General features: G+C 41.2%; 1 protein-coding gene across 1 annotated transcript in view; it reads left to right on the forward strand.

Annotated features, from left to right (window-relative positions):
- The first annotated feature begins 5,962 nt into the window (after positions 1-5,962).
- The window catches only part of NEDD4 (NEDD4 E3 ubiquitin protein ligase), a 50,636-nt gene continuing 40,241 nt past the window's right edge, over positions 5,963-16,357 (forward strand). The window contains exons 1-2 of the mRNA XM_041418587.1: positions 5,963-6,058; positions 15,869-15,942. Coding sequence (XP_041274521.1) covers positions 6,014-6,058; positions 15,869-15,942 — 119 coding nt within the window. The 5' untranslated portion in view covers positions 5,963-6,013. The remainder of the gene's footprint in view (positions 6,059-15,868; positions 15,943-16,357) is intronic.

A 16,357-nucleotide genomic window follows, 5' to 3' on the forward strand; every position in this document is an offset into this window, starting at 1 on the left:
CTTCAAAAGGACACTTGTTCCAAGGCTACGATAATCATTTCCCAGAGGGATCATGCCCAAATCCTCCTTGCTCTGAGACAAGAAGAGGCATTTTGAAATGTGTTGTTTAAAAAGCTGTGTATAAGCAATGATTAATTCTGACTGGAAAAAAAATTGTCCTTGATTCTATTTCAAATTGCTTTGAAAAATTAAAACCATCTTTCCTGTTACATATGTATAGATGAGAATGATGATGAAGTGCCTGTGTCTGAGAGGCCCTGCTCAAAGGTTCTTGGTTCTTGCACCAAAAAGCATAACTAAAATCTGTTCTGACAAGGATTAATTGTGGGCAACAAAACTAACACAGGGGCCTAAAATGGCTGTCTTGAAAAAGCAAAATAGCATATCTCAGTGCTTACTAATAAGGAAATCCTGGAGACCTGTTATGCTGCATATAACTTTAAATTACTTCAGTGCTTTAGGAATTATCTGAGGTTAGCTTTTTATCAAAAACAGTAGCTGTATAATAATAGGAGGATATTTGCATTTCCCTTTGCTTTTGGCAGAGATAATACTCTCATCATTAATAAATATAATTTTACAGCATGCACAAAGCCCTACATTCTTGTCAATCAACCTGGTTTTTAGAAGTACCTTCTTGTGGGATTACTTTCTATGCCAGCCAGACCTGAAGATATGTGGACATTTCTTGGATGGTGTGCTATTAAGTGTAGTTTGGTACTATCAGTAATTAATTCCCAGTGACAAAACTTTCAAGATCATTGGAAGCCAATCAGTGGACCAAGGATAACACACTGAAAATCTATGTACTCAAAAGTATTTGAACATGAAGAACACCTCAGAAGTAATTCAAACCAGCTAATAACAGCAATTATTTACTATCCCCATTTTCCTAATGAAATAAGAGAGAAACACTATAAGGAGTATCTCGTGTGAAACTGAGATGTGGGAAGATGGGAGTGCATTAGTGTTGCTCAGTCACACGCCATATCAGAACACTTCAGCTTCTCCTGGTCTTAGCAATGTTTTAGGCGTTGGCAAAGAGGATATAGCACATACTACTTCATACACATATGGAGAAGGATACTCTCAAGGTATTTAAAGAAGAAAAGCCCAAATATGTAATCCCTTGAAAGTTCTTCTCTAACATTGTGATGAGTTGAGCTGTTAGCAAAAATATCCATAAGTAGTGTGTTAAACATGGGATCACTGGTGGATAATTAATCTGGGAGCAGTTGACTGGAGCTCATCGCTTCAGGGTTTCTGTTCTGGCAGGTCTCCTCCCCCTCAAGCTGAAAATAGAGAGAAAAAGATGACATCTGAGTGGTGGTGATTCAGATAAGTGTTTACCATTTCATTCAAATGCATATGCACAAAATGAGTATGACATTCCACCTCCACTGCAGTTGCTCTTCCTATTATGCAGGTTTGCTCATCAAGACAGAGATATTTCCAAAAGAAATTGCTTGTAAACTGTTATACAAGTCACAAAAATTAGGAAAAATATTTTTTATATCTTTCTCTTCTACCCTGTGAGAGTTGGAGAGCTCAGCATCTTTCCTGGGAGGCAGGGAAGAAGGGAGCTGGCCCAGAGCAGGTGTTGGTGCCTGGGGAACACAGGCCCACGCTTGGAGAGCAGTGTTAAATTTTGTCTGCTGGTTGCCTTGGAAAGGAGCTACTTGAGCAGAGAATTTCTGGTTCACATCTGGTGTGTCCGTGGGTGATGGTCACACCTCGCTGTCATCCTGCAGGAGCAAGTATAGCTCTAGGGCTTGAGACTGCTGGAGGCAGTGGCTTGGCTTCAGGCAACACACAAAGCACATGTATGCAAACAAGGATATGTTTGCTTTTAGGGGAAAGAGGAAAAGCTAAGGAAAACAGAACCTGTGACTTCGGAGAAGCGAGAGTGAAAAGGAGCAGGAAGGGGCTGATGAAAACCTGCAAATGAGCCAAAATCAGCCCAGATGCAATGCAATGCAGAGACAGCTGCCAGCCTGCAGTGACTACCAGCCTGAAGTCCATGCTTACAAAATATAAGCTTTCATGTTTGGATCAGTTTTGCATCGCGTTGTCATGGTGTTTGAAATCAGTATTTATTGCCAGGATCTAGCCTACATTTAACAGTAAAGACAACAAGAATGTTAAGTCTTGGGCTCTTAACTACATCTCTGCATTGGTCTCTTTTCTGAGACATTGCCTTAATAGTAAAGAAATTGAGATTGTTAGGATGCCAATAGGTGTTTACTTCTCTTAGTCATAGCAATGACTCATGAGCAATATAATTTTTCTATTAATTCCCCGTTGTACACAGTTTTCCATTTACCTATCACTGTCACATTGTGAGTGGTTCATAACATTTTCTATTGTATGACTCAGTAGAACAAAAGACAATAGGACAAAAATCTGTTTCTGCTATTTGCATCTGGTTTTTTGTTTTGTTTTGATTTTTTGTTGTTGGGTTTTTTGTTTGCTTTTTGGGGGTGTTTTTTTTTTGTTTGTTTGTTTGTTGGGTTTTTTTCTTGTTTTGTTTTGTTTAGTTGCAGTTAAAATCACTTCTATTCCTTTGGTTTAAAGGAAGACCAGCAAAGATGATGTATCCAGTTTGATTTAAAATCCTCTGTAGCAAAAGTGTATCCTACACTTCATAAGTTAAAACATACTTTGGTGTTACTTGATGTCCTAGCTTTTATCACTTAACCATCACTATAGTTAACATATATTCTTATGAAAGGCTATTGTGATAATCCTTTGGAATTCTGAAACAAATGTCATTTATACACATAGTTTCCTCCTTTAAAAGCAAACACTGCTTTGTTGGATTTTTTTCAAAGTAATTCAGTATTATGGTGCACAGATTCTCTTTTGCCTAGGAAAAGCATTAATGATAAAGAAAGACACAAACCATATTATCATAAATGTATATAAAATTAAAACCACAAATTGGATCTATCAGGATGAATGCCTTCAGCTTAGAGATGGATTTTTTTTTAAACTTTGCAATTTTTGATCTTTCATGGCACTGAAGGTTAATTTAGATGGCAAGAGAAGTCAAATTTGTTACCAGATAAGAACTCAATATTGGGATGGACTAATGAAATAAAATATTAACAGATTTTTAATGGTATGGATATATAAAATGTTCCGTTGCACTTAGATGATCCAAATTCAGGTTATTCTCTGCAACTGAAAATCAATTATTTGCTTTCAGAAGAGCTTTCTTCCACTAATATTTTGTAACAGCATAACACTCTAAAATATTAAATGCTGGAGATATATATCTAACATAAGAACTGAATGTTTGTTAAAAAACATATAATGGTTTATGTTTCCCCATTTTTAAGAAAAATAATAATTTGGGTGAAGTGATAGATATCTTGCTGGAATATTGGAGATAACTATTGATCCCACTGAAAATGCACATAGACCTTACCTTAATATATGGATGCCTCTGGGTATCAAACCCAGAAACACAAGTTCTGTCCTTCAGACCTGTTCATAGCAGGTCATCTGCTTATGGATTTGGGCATGGACTAACTAACTCCTATTCTCAGTCAGTGGTCTTTCCACACAAAAAATGAGTCAGTGCTGTGCTACTCTGCTACTTAAAAAACGTAATATAACAAAATGACTATGTTACTGTCCTGTTGTAAATTTCAAAAGGGCATAATTTTAAATTTCAAAGTTATTGAAATGACACATTACTTAAAATTTAATGTTTGAGTTTTGATCTCCTACAGAAAAGCCCAATAAGTAATGTGCTAATAAAATATTCACAATAAAACCTTTATAAAACAGGACTTTGGGATGCTTATTCTTATAGCCTTTACTGTACAGAAAAGCTGAGACTGAGACTGCAGAAAGGCAGGCAGAGCTCTGGCTAGTGACAGTAATGTGTAGTAAGATATTTATAAGGAAAAATAAAAGAGTATCTTTTAATAGACTACAAAAATGAAAAAAAAAATTAACAAAAAACCTCAGCTGTGAGCTTTTGGGGCTCTGATGCTTTTTCTTTGACTTGGTTTGTACACTGTAGAGTATGAGACAACACTGTAAAACCCAGTGTTCGTGTTTGACAGCCACAAACCCACATGCTTTTTCTGGTAAGCTGTAACAACAATTTACTAATCATCGTTATACTCAATCCCAGAAAAAAATGGACCTGGAAGTCATGCCTGTTGTAACTTAGGCAGATTTTCCTTCCTTGGCTGTTACCCAGAAACTTCAATTTGGACACACCTCTAAATCTGCGCTGGAAGACTGATGTAGGCAAAGCTGAGCCAAAGGAATTGGAAACTTTGGGTGTCCAGAGGGTCTGTTCAGAAACAGAAAAGGGCTGTTTATTTTGAAATACCCAAAAACTTTTCTGGGTCTTATTTTCCAAACTGTCTTGGTTGGTCTTAGACGTTGTTTCCCCAAGTAAGTCTACCAATTCATATGAAGCCACTTGCCCAAATGCCACTTCATCTGTTTGTAAGACACTCAGCTGAATTTTCATAGTTAATACCCTACACTGATTTTGGGACATGCACAAACTGATGTTGATACTGAGACTGCATTTCCTTGGAGCATCTGGTTAGCCTCTGGAAGGAGAACATGAGTGTGTGTGTGCTAATGGGCACAGGTTTGCCTGAGTCTTTGTGAGGAGCTGTTACCTGCGTGTTCTGTGGTCAGCTTGGGGCACAGTCCAAAGAGCTGAGCCTGGATCTGTGTTTGTTTTGGAAAGGGAAGGATTTCTCATCAGATGATGATGGCAGAAGTAGGTCACCCAGGGCGAGGTTGGATCAGTTGAAAGGTGATGAAAGACCCCGGTTCCTTGTCAGTACAGGTGCTGCTACATTTGTTTGTTGTTAGTGACCAGTGATTTTCAACATGTTCATCCTAAAAGGGAGGTATGTTCTCTGCACTCCCAGACTGTGCACTCACTGGAGGAGTTTGGCCTAGGCTTGTAGAAAGGCTTATGGTTACAAAGCTCAGACTAAACCGCTCTATTTACAGCTTTTTTAGCACAGCTCTTGCTGTTGTCCTCTGCCTGCTGGAAAGGTGGATAGTCATGGAGGGATTCCTGAGGGATTGATTCACAGCCTTGCATGGAGCATGGGGGGCAAGCAGATTTTTTTCTCGAGAAAATCTTGACAACATCGTTGTTTTGATTTCAGACATGGCTTTTACAGTTTATTTTTTTCTGTCCTCTGGCATTCTCCTCACTTGGATGTGATGTCAGGTCATCTTCTCACACAGATGGGACTTCCTTCCTCTTCAGAGCACCCTGAAAGGCAGCACTGCCACATCCTGGTGGGGAAAGTCCTTTTTTCCTCTCTGTTTTCCCTAAATTTTTCAAATTTCAGGTTCCCTGAGTATGAGGGGTTAGGCAAGAGCTCCATAGCTTAGGCCTGGCTCTCAGAGGCGCAAAAATAATCTCAAGCTGCAGCAGGAGAGGTTTAGGTTAGATATTCGGATGACTTTCTTCATAAAAAGAGTGATTAGATACTGCCCAGGGAGGCTGGCAGAGTCACTGTCCCTGGAGGCGTTCAGACAAGACTGGTCACTTGGTACCATGGTCTAGCTGACACGATGGTGTTCGGTCGTAGGTTGTACGTGATGATCTTAGGGGTCTTTCTCAACATAGTGGATTCTGGGATTCTGTAAAGAAAGACCTCGACAGCATAAACCACTAGGAAAAATTTTAGAAAAGCGGCGTTATCCCGCCGCGGCCCTGGGTAGGGCTGCCGAGGAGGGCAGGGCGGAGCTCGGCGCGGCGCCCTGAGGGGCGGCAGGGCTGAGGGCGGCGGCCGCGCGCCCCCTCAGGCTGCCCGCGCGGCGCGTGTCTCCAGGCGGGGCGCGGAGCGGGAGCCAATCGAGAGGCGCCGCCGGCACCCGAGTGGGCGGGACCGAGTCTCCGCGCGCCAATCAGACGATGGGGAGATGAGAGGGGCGGAGCCCGGGGCGGGCGCGGGGCGGGGCCCAGGGCGGGGCGTAGGTAAACACGGCGGCGGGGGGCGCGCGCCGTGCGGCCATGGCGGCGTCTCCTGCGGAGGTGCTCGGGCTGCCGGGCGAGGAGGTGAGCGAGGCCCCGGGCCGCCCCCCGCGCCTTCCGCTGCCCTCTCCGCGGAGACGGGCGGCGGCTTCCCCGCGGGGCCGAACCCTCTGCGGGGCGGGTATTCCCTGCGGACCTGCTGCGGTGTGGAGAGGGGCGGGGGAGCGGGGTGAGGTGATGAGGGGGGTTCCGGCGGGATCGGCGCCCCGGTGCCGGCTGCCCTGCGCCTCGGCCCGCCGTGAGTTGGCGGCTGCCGTGGCGTCTAGCACCGGCATTCCTGTCTTCTCCCATTGGAAGCTGTGGAGCCTCCTCTATGGACGGAGGGATCCGCGTGCGCTCGCAACTTCCTCGTGACGGAGTGGAGCGGGATTTCTTCTCTCCCCCCCGCTCTCTTCCCGGTACCGAAGAATCGCGTCTTTGTTCCGGGCTTTGTCACAGGCAGTGTGACAGGAGCGGTGCGGTATTAGAGCGGTACAAAAGGCAGAGCGATGCGCGAGCGACGGGGCTCATCCCAGCATTGCCATCAGCGGGAGTGTGAAAGCCTGTGTGCGTGTCAGTGTTTTTTGCAATAAACCCGTGGGTGACTGAAAGTGACTCCTGCAGTGGCCTCTGTCCTCGGGTCGTAGTTCCTGAGCACGTGGATCTTTTGGAAGGTGGCTGAGGCTGGTGTACCTGTTACTGGGTGTAAGTGGCAGCCAGGTGGGGGTGGCTGCTGCATTGTAACCGAGGCTTGTGCGTGGGGTGGAATATTATGGAATAGTTAACTTTATCAAGAAGAATGAAAGTCAGGGTTTGTTTTTTTTTATTGCAGATGCAGGAAGACTAAAAGCAGTATCTCTGAAAGCTGTTTGGTGACCTGTGTGAAATGTCAGTAATGTTGTCTTTGAGCCAACAGGATATTTTACCAAGATTGTCTTTGATCAGCTCTTTTTTGTGTTCAGGCAGTGATGATCTCTGTGTCAGTGCGTACTTGTTGCATCCATAATAGGAATTCGGTTTTTTAAAGCTCTAAAATACTATTCCTTTTCTCGTTAGCATAACTCTCTTTCTCAAGTTGTGCTTTATTTATTGAGAAGTAACTAAAAAGCTATTGAATAACTTTTTTTCTTCATCTTAGTGTTTGTTTTACATAGGATTTCTAATACAAAATTAGCACTCCATACTGCAAGGGTTGCATAACACTTCCTATTGCAAGATCCTGTTTTCATTTGCTAGTAACTTTCTGAGGCTATGTAGCTGTACTAAAAGATTCCATGCCTTAGGCTCTCTATTTTAACATTGTTAAGCTTTGTTCAGTTTAGCTGCTTTGTAGCCTCCATTGCTATGGTGAAAATATTTTGAAATCTGCCTAAAAATTAACAATTCTGATCTTCCCTCAATCTTTTTGAGCATAAATATGTTCCTTTGAAACTGAGGGAAGGGGGGGAAAGCATGTAAAAAATCCACTAGGTCTAACTTCTTCTGTAATTCAAAAGCTTAGCCATACTTTTTCAAGTGACATATGTGAGAAGTTCAGTTTGTTTGTGCTCAGAGACTTTAATATTCAGTGAGTACATACTGATTTGCATGTAAAAATCTTGCTCAGTTATCTCCATAGTTTGCATGTGAGATTCTGCATGCACAAATGACAAAACAAATGATCTTAGGGTTACAAGAAAACTGCTCTGCTAGCTGCTCTTGCCTAGGATAGAAGAATGGAAAATAGAGTACTCCCTCCTTGGATGGTCTTTTTCTGTCTTCATAGAGTTTAAATCTGGAAGATTGTGTACACAGAAGCACAAGAAAAACATGGACAGAAACCCAAGTCATATTGAAAGTATCCTCAAGGACTTTTCTGTTGTCCCCCCACATTGTTTTGCAGTCTTGTCATAGTTTGTCTGCACACTGCTGCTTTCCCAGGGCTGCTCTGGGGCCTGTCCTACAAGATAGATTTGCTTTGGGTGTAAATCAGAATTGTCTAATGCAAGAAAGCAATGTTATCTGCAAAACCTCTTGTTGCAGTTTTTGGATATGATCCTATGATAAATATAATAATTATAAATAAATTGCTATTCAGGATGGCAGGTGAGGAGAAAATGTAATTGTTGAGGCAGTTGAATGCAGTATTAGTGTGGATTCCATCATTACTCAGGTTAGGCATTTATGACAGCTTTCTTTGTTAATGGTGTATTAATCACTTGGACTCAATAAAGGATTGCTAATATGATGTTGCTGACACAAAAAGGAGCTAGCATAAAAAAGAACGTGTAGTTGAGGTTATTGTGTATACAGTGGGTTTGTGTATATGCTGTGTGTAGGTATCTGAGTTGCAGTGCCTGAATCTAGCAGGTGCAGGTGTCCTTAATTTCTCTGGCTCAGTTTTTCTTCCGTAAAAGTATCCTGGACTTATGGCTTAGTTGAGTATTGAAATAATGAGCACTAGTAAGGCCAATGTGGAAAAAACAATAGTTCTGTATTCAGAGCAAGGTCTTAGCAGTAGAAAAGTAGATCTCAAATGGTATGGAAATAAGAACAACATGTTGCTTTTTATCATCCGAGTAACTTTTTAAAAGGGGAAAGGAATGTGATAAAATGTACTTCCTTCTTCCCAGCAGGTCAGCCTGCCCTCCCAGCGCTCTTTGCTGCAGTTCCTTGGAGCCATGGCGGGGAGCATTCCCTTCCCTGCTGCAGACTCAGGCGTGGCCGTGCTGAGAGCCCTGCTGGCCTGCATCTTCCTTGGGCTGCAGGGGCAGGTGTTGGTGCCCACCCACAGGAGCACACCGACACTGCTGCTTTCCTTTGTCACAACAGGCTTTTGGCTGAGGGGCTTTCTCATACAAAACTTTCAAGTTCTTAAGATTTGGATTTCTGTAGATTAATCACTTTGATCAAGCATTTTCTAATGAGGTATTCACTTCCATTTACTGTATTTTTGTGAAAATGGACTGCAGTACTAAATACAGTATTTTCTAACAGTCATTGTGGAATGCTCTTTCAAAGACTGAAGGAAAAATTGTTGATATCTTAGCTAATGCATTGTTATTTCTTTGGTTACAGAAGGAGTTATTTTTTTTTCAGTAGTTTGCTGTCTTAAAAACATAATTTTTAGCGAGTTGTCCAATATCTATTTCTGTTTGCTATTATAATACCTGCTTGCACTGTGGGGCTTTGGAATGGCATTCAGTAAAAAACCACTGAGTGTCTATATACATGTCTTTCATGGTTTAATGTATAGATGTCTGTGTGTCAGGGTTCCTACACTCCCAGCCTGTATTAAAGACTTCTTATGTTGTTTAGCTCTTTTTATGTTGCCCAGATAACATTCTAAGTTAGATAGGTTTTTAGATCTTTTGTATCTATTATGTGTGGTTGCTTTCAGGGATGAAACTGGAAATGGGAACTTCTCACAGGCAAAAATACACTTCCTACATGCATGCATTTGCCATTTCAGCTTGCTCAGTTGCTTGAGAACTGCCCTGTGTAGAACAAGCATTCTTGTTTACTGCAGGTTGCCTAAGATTCCTCAAAGGCATATGGTATTTCATTCTGGAAAGCTTTAGATATATTATTATGTTCCTTTAGGCTCTACTGCTGGAGTAGGTTGTCTATGGTTATTTAGCTTGTAGCTGGTGAATTGAATGTCTAGGATACGTGGTTTGTCTTCTCAGCTTCTGCACACCTTACCCCACAGCTCTTCATATTGCTGTCTTTTGAAGGTGATGCTGACGAGTAGAAACATTTCAGACATGACTTCGGAGACTGGCACGGACTAACCTTTTGGGTTGCCTCTGACAAAGCCAGTAATGTTGTTTGGCTCCTTCGTGCCTGAGCTGGAGCAGCCCAGTGCTTCAGTTCCTGTTCAAAGCCCATGGTCTCCCCAGTGCCTTTGTACAAGGTGTATTCTATATGTGACTGTTCTTATACAGGCACTCAGACAGAAAAAATAGACATTCATGTCTCTGGCCTTTAGAAAGGCTCTCAATTTTTTCTAGGCTGTGAAGGACTTTACCATTGCAGGGTATGGCCTAGAATCCACGTATCTGGATTAGTTGAGACTCTTGTAGAAATAGGGAAGCTTGCTGGCCTGTAGTCTTGAGAGGTTTCCTGATTTTGTTTGGTGTTTGCTTGTGTTTTTTTGAACAGCAGTGTAATTTGTGTAGATCTGGTGGTTTCCAGAAGCTATTTTATGTCCCTCTGTTTGTTTTGTGTTGTTTTTTTAAAGCCATTCCCTTACACGGAACTAATAAACACTGAGTGGGACTGTAATGGATACTAGGTTGCACATAGTGAAAAATTGTTTGGTGATTGCTTGAGGGGCTTTGGATTTTTTAAATTTTGTTGGCAAATTGGTAACTCCATTAGTGGACTTCTGTGGTCGTGAATCTCTTACTTAATTTGTAGTCAAATGCAGCTGTTAAATACAATCTGTAGTAAGAGCCAACATTTCTTGATGGATGAGACTTTTGCATTTATGAGCACAAAATGCTCACATGATACAATTAAATTCTTCTAGTGAATTACGAGGAAGGGGAGGAAGTTAATGACTTTCATTATATTTAAAAGATCAATTAATGGAGTTTTATAATAGGAATCTTTGTGAATCTAAAACTTTGTTTTGAAATGATTTCTTAGAAAATGGTTCAGTTCTTTTGGTCACTATAGAGGGGACAGTGTTCTCTGTCTTGTAAAGCAATGGCCAAATGGGAAAGTCTCCTTCCCATTTTCCCTCTCCTGGTGAAATGAAGTTTCAGTGGCTTAAAAGGACTTGCTATCATTTGGATGCCACCTAACATGATTATTGCAGGAAGTACTTTTCTCCACCTAAGGCTCCCCATTTTTTGGAAAATGCTTTCTTTCAAGTGAGTACTGTATGCAGACATGATATGATTCTTAAGAAAGCTTTAATATATAGTTCCTGATATTGCCAGAATCTTTAAAGCTGATGCTGCTGTACTGTTTTATTGTTGTAATAAGCTTTGGTGCTCTTATCTTGGCTTCTCAGTGGTAGTTGATTCTTGACCTATCTAACAGGAACAAAAGAATAACAGGATGTTATTGCCTAGAGGAATTGTTTACTACCAAGTGTTCTCTGTTAGATTACTCAGTCATTTGTATATTGGCTTCCTTAAAAAAAGCTATCTAGTAGTCCAGCAGTTACTACCATTTTATGTTTTACTTTAAATTAACCATCCTGGCTTTGGCTGTAGTCATCAATATGCCACAGTTTCTTGATCTGTGCCTTTTATCTCACCCTTTCTTCCTGCTTGTATTTTTCTTATGTCTTCTGCTCTCTCTTGGACTTCTATCACTAAGGCAGGACTAATTCTCCCAGGTGTCTTTGGTGTTATTTTCCTACCATGTGAATTTTGAAAGAATGGGAGTGAGAGTGAACAGTTTGTTAATCCCTGTCCTTTGTAATTATTGACTGTAAGCCAGGCAAGACCATTCCAGTCTCAAGGTTATGAACAAGTTTTAAACTGCTTATATGGATGACATTTCTGTCCAAGCACTGTTTTCGTGTCCAAAATGAATAGTTCAAGAATGTCTCATCTTAATGTATATTCATTGAACATACGTAGTTTCATAGTGACTTTTGTGGAATGAAACTGTCTTCTTCAAATGCCACTTTATTGGTTTGACATGTGCTTTGCTACTCTGAGAACACATTTTACAACTATTTTAAGGCATACATAGAAAAGATTTATGTTTTATTATTTGTTCAAAGAATCACAAGCTGGAAAACATTGCCTTTAAAGCTTTAAGATACTGATTGTCAACATACTGGCTCAGAAACCTATTTCATCCCTTGTTACACAGTATCTGCTAGTAAATAGATTAATTATTAGAGATGGTGAATGTGGTGTGGTTTAGTAGTTCCAGCTATTTTGACTAACATCTTGAACGTGTACTTTAGAATATACTAATATGGTTAACAATAAAATAATGATAAAACCTGGAAGTTGATAATAAGATAACTATCTTGCTGATTCAGCTCGGAAAAGGATGTTTTGTCTCACTTAATCAGACCAAGACGTTTTGAACAGTTTAGTCTCTGTAATATGTCTTAACCTTATTCCCCTACCCCTTAGCTTTAAAATAATATATAACCCCTAAAAACAATTTAAGCCTGAATTTGTTGGGAGCAGCCTAACTGGTACAGACTGTGTGCAGCCACTCCCTGGCAGATTCAGTAATTTTAACAATATTTCTTCTATTTCATTTGCTGTTTTTACCTGATTCATGTTGGGTTACTTACATTCTCAGAGGGAACAGCTTAACAGTTCAGTTTTGACATTATTGTATTCTTTTTTTTTGTTTGTTTGTTTTTTTGCCTCCAGCCTCTGGAATGGCTGGCAGTCAGAAGTTGTCAAAAGAAGCTGAACGTCCTTGTTCCATCTGTACAAACAATCCCTGTGCAAGTCTGTGCCCAGAGCTGCTGCCTTTGATGGGCTGTTGTGTGCATGTCTGTGGTACAGAGCAGCTGGGCACTAAACCTGGACAACTCCCCCTGTGTGCAAAGCAGCAGAGGATGCTCAGTTTCTTTAGCTGTACAGACAGAATAAATTCAGATTCATTCAGGTTAATGTCAGGACTGCAGAAGGTTGGGTAGACATTTATATCCGGGGAGAGACTCTTGAGGAGATAAATTGGGCTGAGAGATCAGTCTCTTAGATAAACTGCAGTGCTGCTAGGCATTGCTGGTGTCTTCCTGTTTAGTGGCTAGGTGCCTGTCCCCTCCTCTGCCACCAGAACCACTTGAAGCATGGCAGTGGCGTAAAAGAGTAGCAAGGCAAGCTTGAGAGTGTCTGTAGTCAATATGGAAGAGTAAAAGGTACAGGCTGCAGCCTGTGTATTTTCTGGACTACAAAAACACTCCTGTTGCAGCTGCCTGTGGATCTGCAGGAGTTACTGATCCACAGTTTAGTGTATGTGGCTATGAAGCAGGCATAAGGATCTCCTGAGCAAAGGTGAATGAAGAGGATGAGGTTCAAAAATTGCCTTTCAAACCATGAAATTTTGATTTTGAATCTGTTCCTGGTGGGTGCCAGAATAAAGTATCCGATGCTTTCTCTCCACGCAGAGCTTGCATGGCCTAATTTTTGTCTGCATTAGATGAGCTTCAGAAGGTCCTGGAGCTCTTTGGCTGTTCACTGCTTTGTGGGATCAGAGTGTTTGTGGCAGCTTTTTTGAGCTGTGCCATCAGTGGGTGAGGAGGAAAGGTCAGGCGGTCGCAGCGCTGCCGGTATCCTGTCGGCAGCTTTGCCTCTTCAGGATGTGCAGGGTCACGGCATCGTGGCTCCTTCCAGTGTCAGGCCCTTCTGCCTGTGTTTGGATCAAGCTGTCTGAATTTCCCCTGATGTTCATTGCACACTGACCTGACCAGAAAATAGGGAACCTTGTATGTTGTGATTATGTATTGCCCTTGCATGTTAGCATGGGGTTTTTTTCCTGGAGTTTCTAGTTGCCATGGCTTGGGAAAAGAAGAAGTGGACCCTTCAGTGTCACCTATCAGCTTAAAAAAAACCAATAAGGGGTGTGGTGGCTTTTGGCAGTGAGAGTGGTTAGTTGAAAAAGTGAAAGTGAAAATGGAGATCTGTTGGGAAGATTGTTGTGAACAATTCTGGAAATTTTTTAAACTGTTTCTGTTAATTTAGAAAAGTATTTCTACAGGCATGCCTTTTCATACCTTCATGGTGGTTTGGTTAGTTGTTCTGCTCGGCTAACTAAAATGCTGTAGCTGTCCTAGTTTGGCACTGACCCCAAATAAATAACCTTTCTTTCAGCAAGGCATGTTTAAATCAACCTTCAGCACGCCAGCATTGGGTTTGTGGCTTCTAGTTTCCTGAGGCTATGTGCAAAGCAATTTGTTTCTCTGTAAAATAGCTTTCATATCTCTGTTATGATACAAGTAAACAAACCATGTGATTAAGCCAACTTTAAAATCTCAGGAGCATGGATCCTATTCTGGGATCTCCCCTGCGTGGACTGCACTGATATAGTGTTCAGCCTGACTCTGGGATGCCTGTGCCCAAAAGCATCTAATTGTCTTTGCTTTTCTCATGCTTGAATAATGGAGCAAATCTCGTGGTCTAAGCAGCTGAATGCAGAGACAAGAAAACCTAATTGTCTTTTAGGGCTGTGTGTCCCACATCAACATTGGCTCTCGGCGTTTTTCTGAGAAGGAAAAGGTGGGCTTGTTTGTCAAGCTGACTTCTGTCAGTTGGGTCCCATGGGCTGTGACTGAGGACCATCCTCCTGTTGGAGGATGCAGTGCATCCTCAGGGTGCAGTGCAGAGGTGCTCAGGGAGAGGGGAAATGCACGTGGGACTCTTGAATCATCACAGAAACTCACTCATGTTGAATGTCACTGAAGCCAAGGAATTGGTAGAAGATAAATTGGACATTGTTTTAGAATGTAAGATGGGTGGGCATGTTAGGATATTTGTTATATATAAAAATGTTAATAATAAAATAGCTCTTCTTAATTTGATGTCAACATAGTTTTTTACTTATGTTTTCTTAAATCTGGTCAGTTCTGTTGTTGTCATAAAACACGTGATAATGTTATGTACCTTAAAAGCCTGGTCATGACTAAGGATTTTGAAAGCTTAGGCCACTTTCAAGTGGTCAGTGCTGGGAGAGGTTGTCTGTTGGTCTTCCTTTTCTGGACTCTTAAGAGTTTCTAGTCTAGGAGACAATTTCCTTTGAGGTGAAGGCTGAAGACAGACTTGTGACTTGGCTGGAATTGACTTGTTTTGTCAGTGGGTGGGCATTGTAGATGTTCATCTCAGTTCCCAGGCAATCACCTCTAACTGTAGACAGTGGGAGAAACTTGCATGTGTTTTTATTATTTTCTTTTTATTTAGTGGTCTGTTCTCAGTTTTACATTTTTAGCCGGTAGTTCCTGCCTAAGTATTAGGATGCAGTTCTCTCCATTAGCTTTAAGAACCATTCCAGTTGGGGTTGGTTAGGGAATCTAGCCCTGTGGTTATACAGAAAACCAATGATCAAGCATTCTTAGTGCTTGTTAGGAGTCTCTTTTAGAATGTGGAATTCAGGAAAGCCCCAGAGGGAGCATCTGCTGCTTTACATTGCTCTTGTATCTGTTTAATTCCTTAACCTAGACTGGATCAGCTTTCCTCACAAGTGTCTCTGGCTCACCATCTCCTACAAACAGCCCTTCGTCTGGAAATCTTTTTGCTTTTCAGAGAAACAATAATCATTTGTCTTCCTTCTCTGATACAGTCACCGCTGTTGGGAATTTTTTCCCCCCGTCTTGAATTCAGTTCCTTATCAGATGAGCCATGTAGGACTGTGCAGATGTACTAATTAACAGGAGAAGTGCAATTACTTATGTCACTCCTGTGAAGCTAATTTGTATAATGTGTAATTAAAATATTTTTTTGTTTCTTAAAAAAACTCATACCTTGCTGGCAGGTCATATCAGTAATCTTGATATTTTAAGTATGACCTCTCTGTGCTGTTTACTAAAAATAGATGCAAGATGTTTTTGTTCTTACATTTCTTTCCAGAGTTTTACTGCTTTATTAATCCATTTTGATAAATTTGATATCCTTTTTGTTCTTCCCAGGAAATAAATGTTGTGAGAGTCTATTTCACTCCCTCTGATGCATGCCAAGACACCATTAGGTGAAAACTTCTGTGGTCCATGCAGATTTGTCTGAGTGTTACTGATAGAGCTATTTCTGTCAGACAAAGTAACTGCATCATTTAGTCTGTAGTTTTCAGTGTGAATTCAAAATTATGGCCACGATTTCTTTTAGCTTTATTAATTGAAAATAGACCTGAAAAAGGAATCTGAATGCATTTTGAATATGTTACTTTGTTTTTAAGGAGAACACGCGAATCGTCCGGGTGAAGGTTATAGCTGGAATTGGCCTGGCCAAGAAGGATATCTTAGGAGCCAGGTAAGAATATGTTGTTAATGTATTAAGGGTCAGCTGCTTCTTTATTTTCCTTCTATAGCTCTTTAGTTCTCAGTAAATTCTTCTGTGCCTCTTGAAAAAAAGAATCCAATCTCCTTCAACTGGCAACTTTATAAAACTATTAGAGACTGTACAAACATGAAGATATCTGCTCTCATGTCCAAGAGTGACTTGGACAGATCTGAAGTGTTGGCAAAACGAAGTAGAGGAATGTTTTATTCTCTGCATAATAAAGTAGCTCTGCCATGGAGGATAGATCCATGTCTGTGTTTCACTTCAGGTAGGCTGCAGCTAAAATAACTACAGTTAAAATAACTAGAGTTTAGTTGTAGTCAGAGTTCTCATCTGTGCTGGAAAACTTGGAATGAGCATAGTACAAAACACTGGTGGCTATAAG

Source organism: Onychostruthus taczanowskii, unplaced genomic scaffold (genome assembly GCF_017590055.1).
Source record: "Onychostruthus taczanowskii isolate IOZ18803 unplaced genomic scaffold, ASM1759005v1 scaffold6, whole genome shotgun sequence".
Lineage (NCBI taxonomy): Eukaryota > Metazoa > Chordata > Aves > Passeriformes > Passeridae > Onychostruthus > Onychostruthus taczanowskii.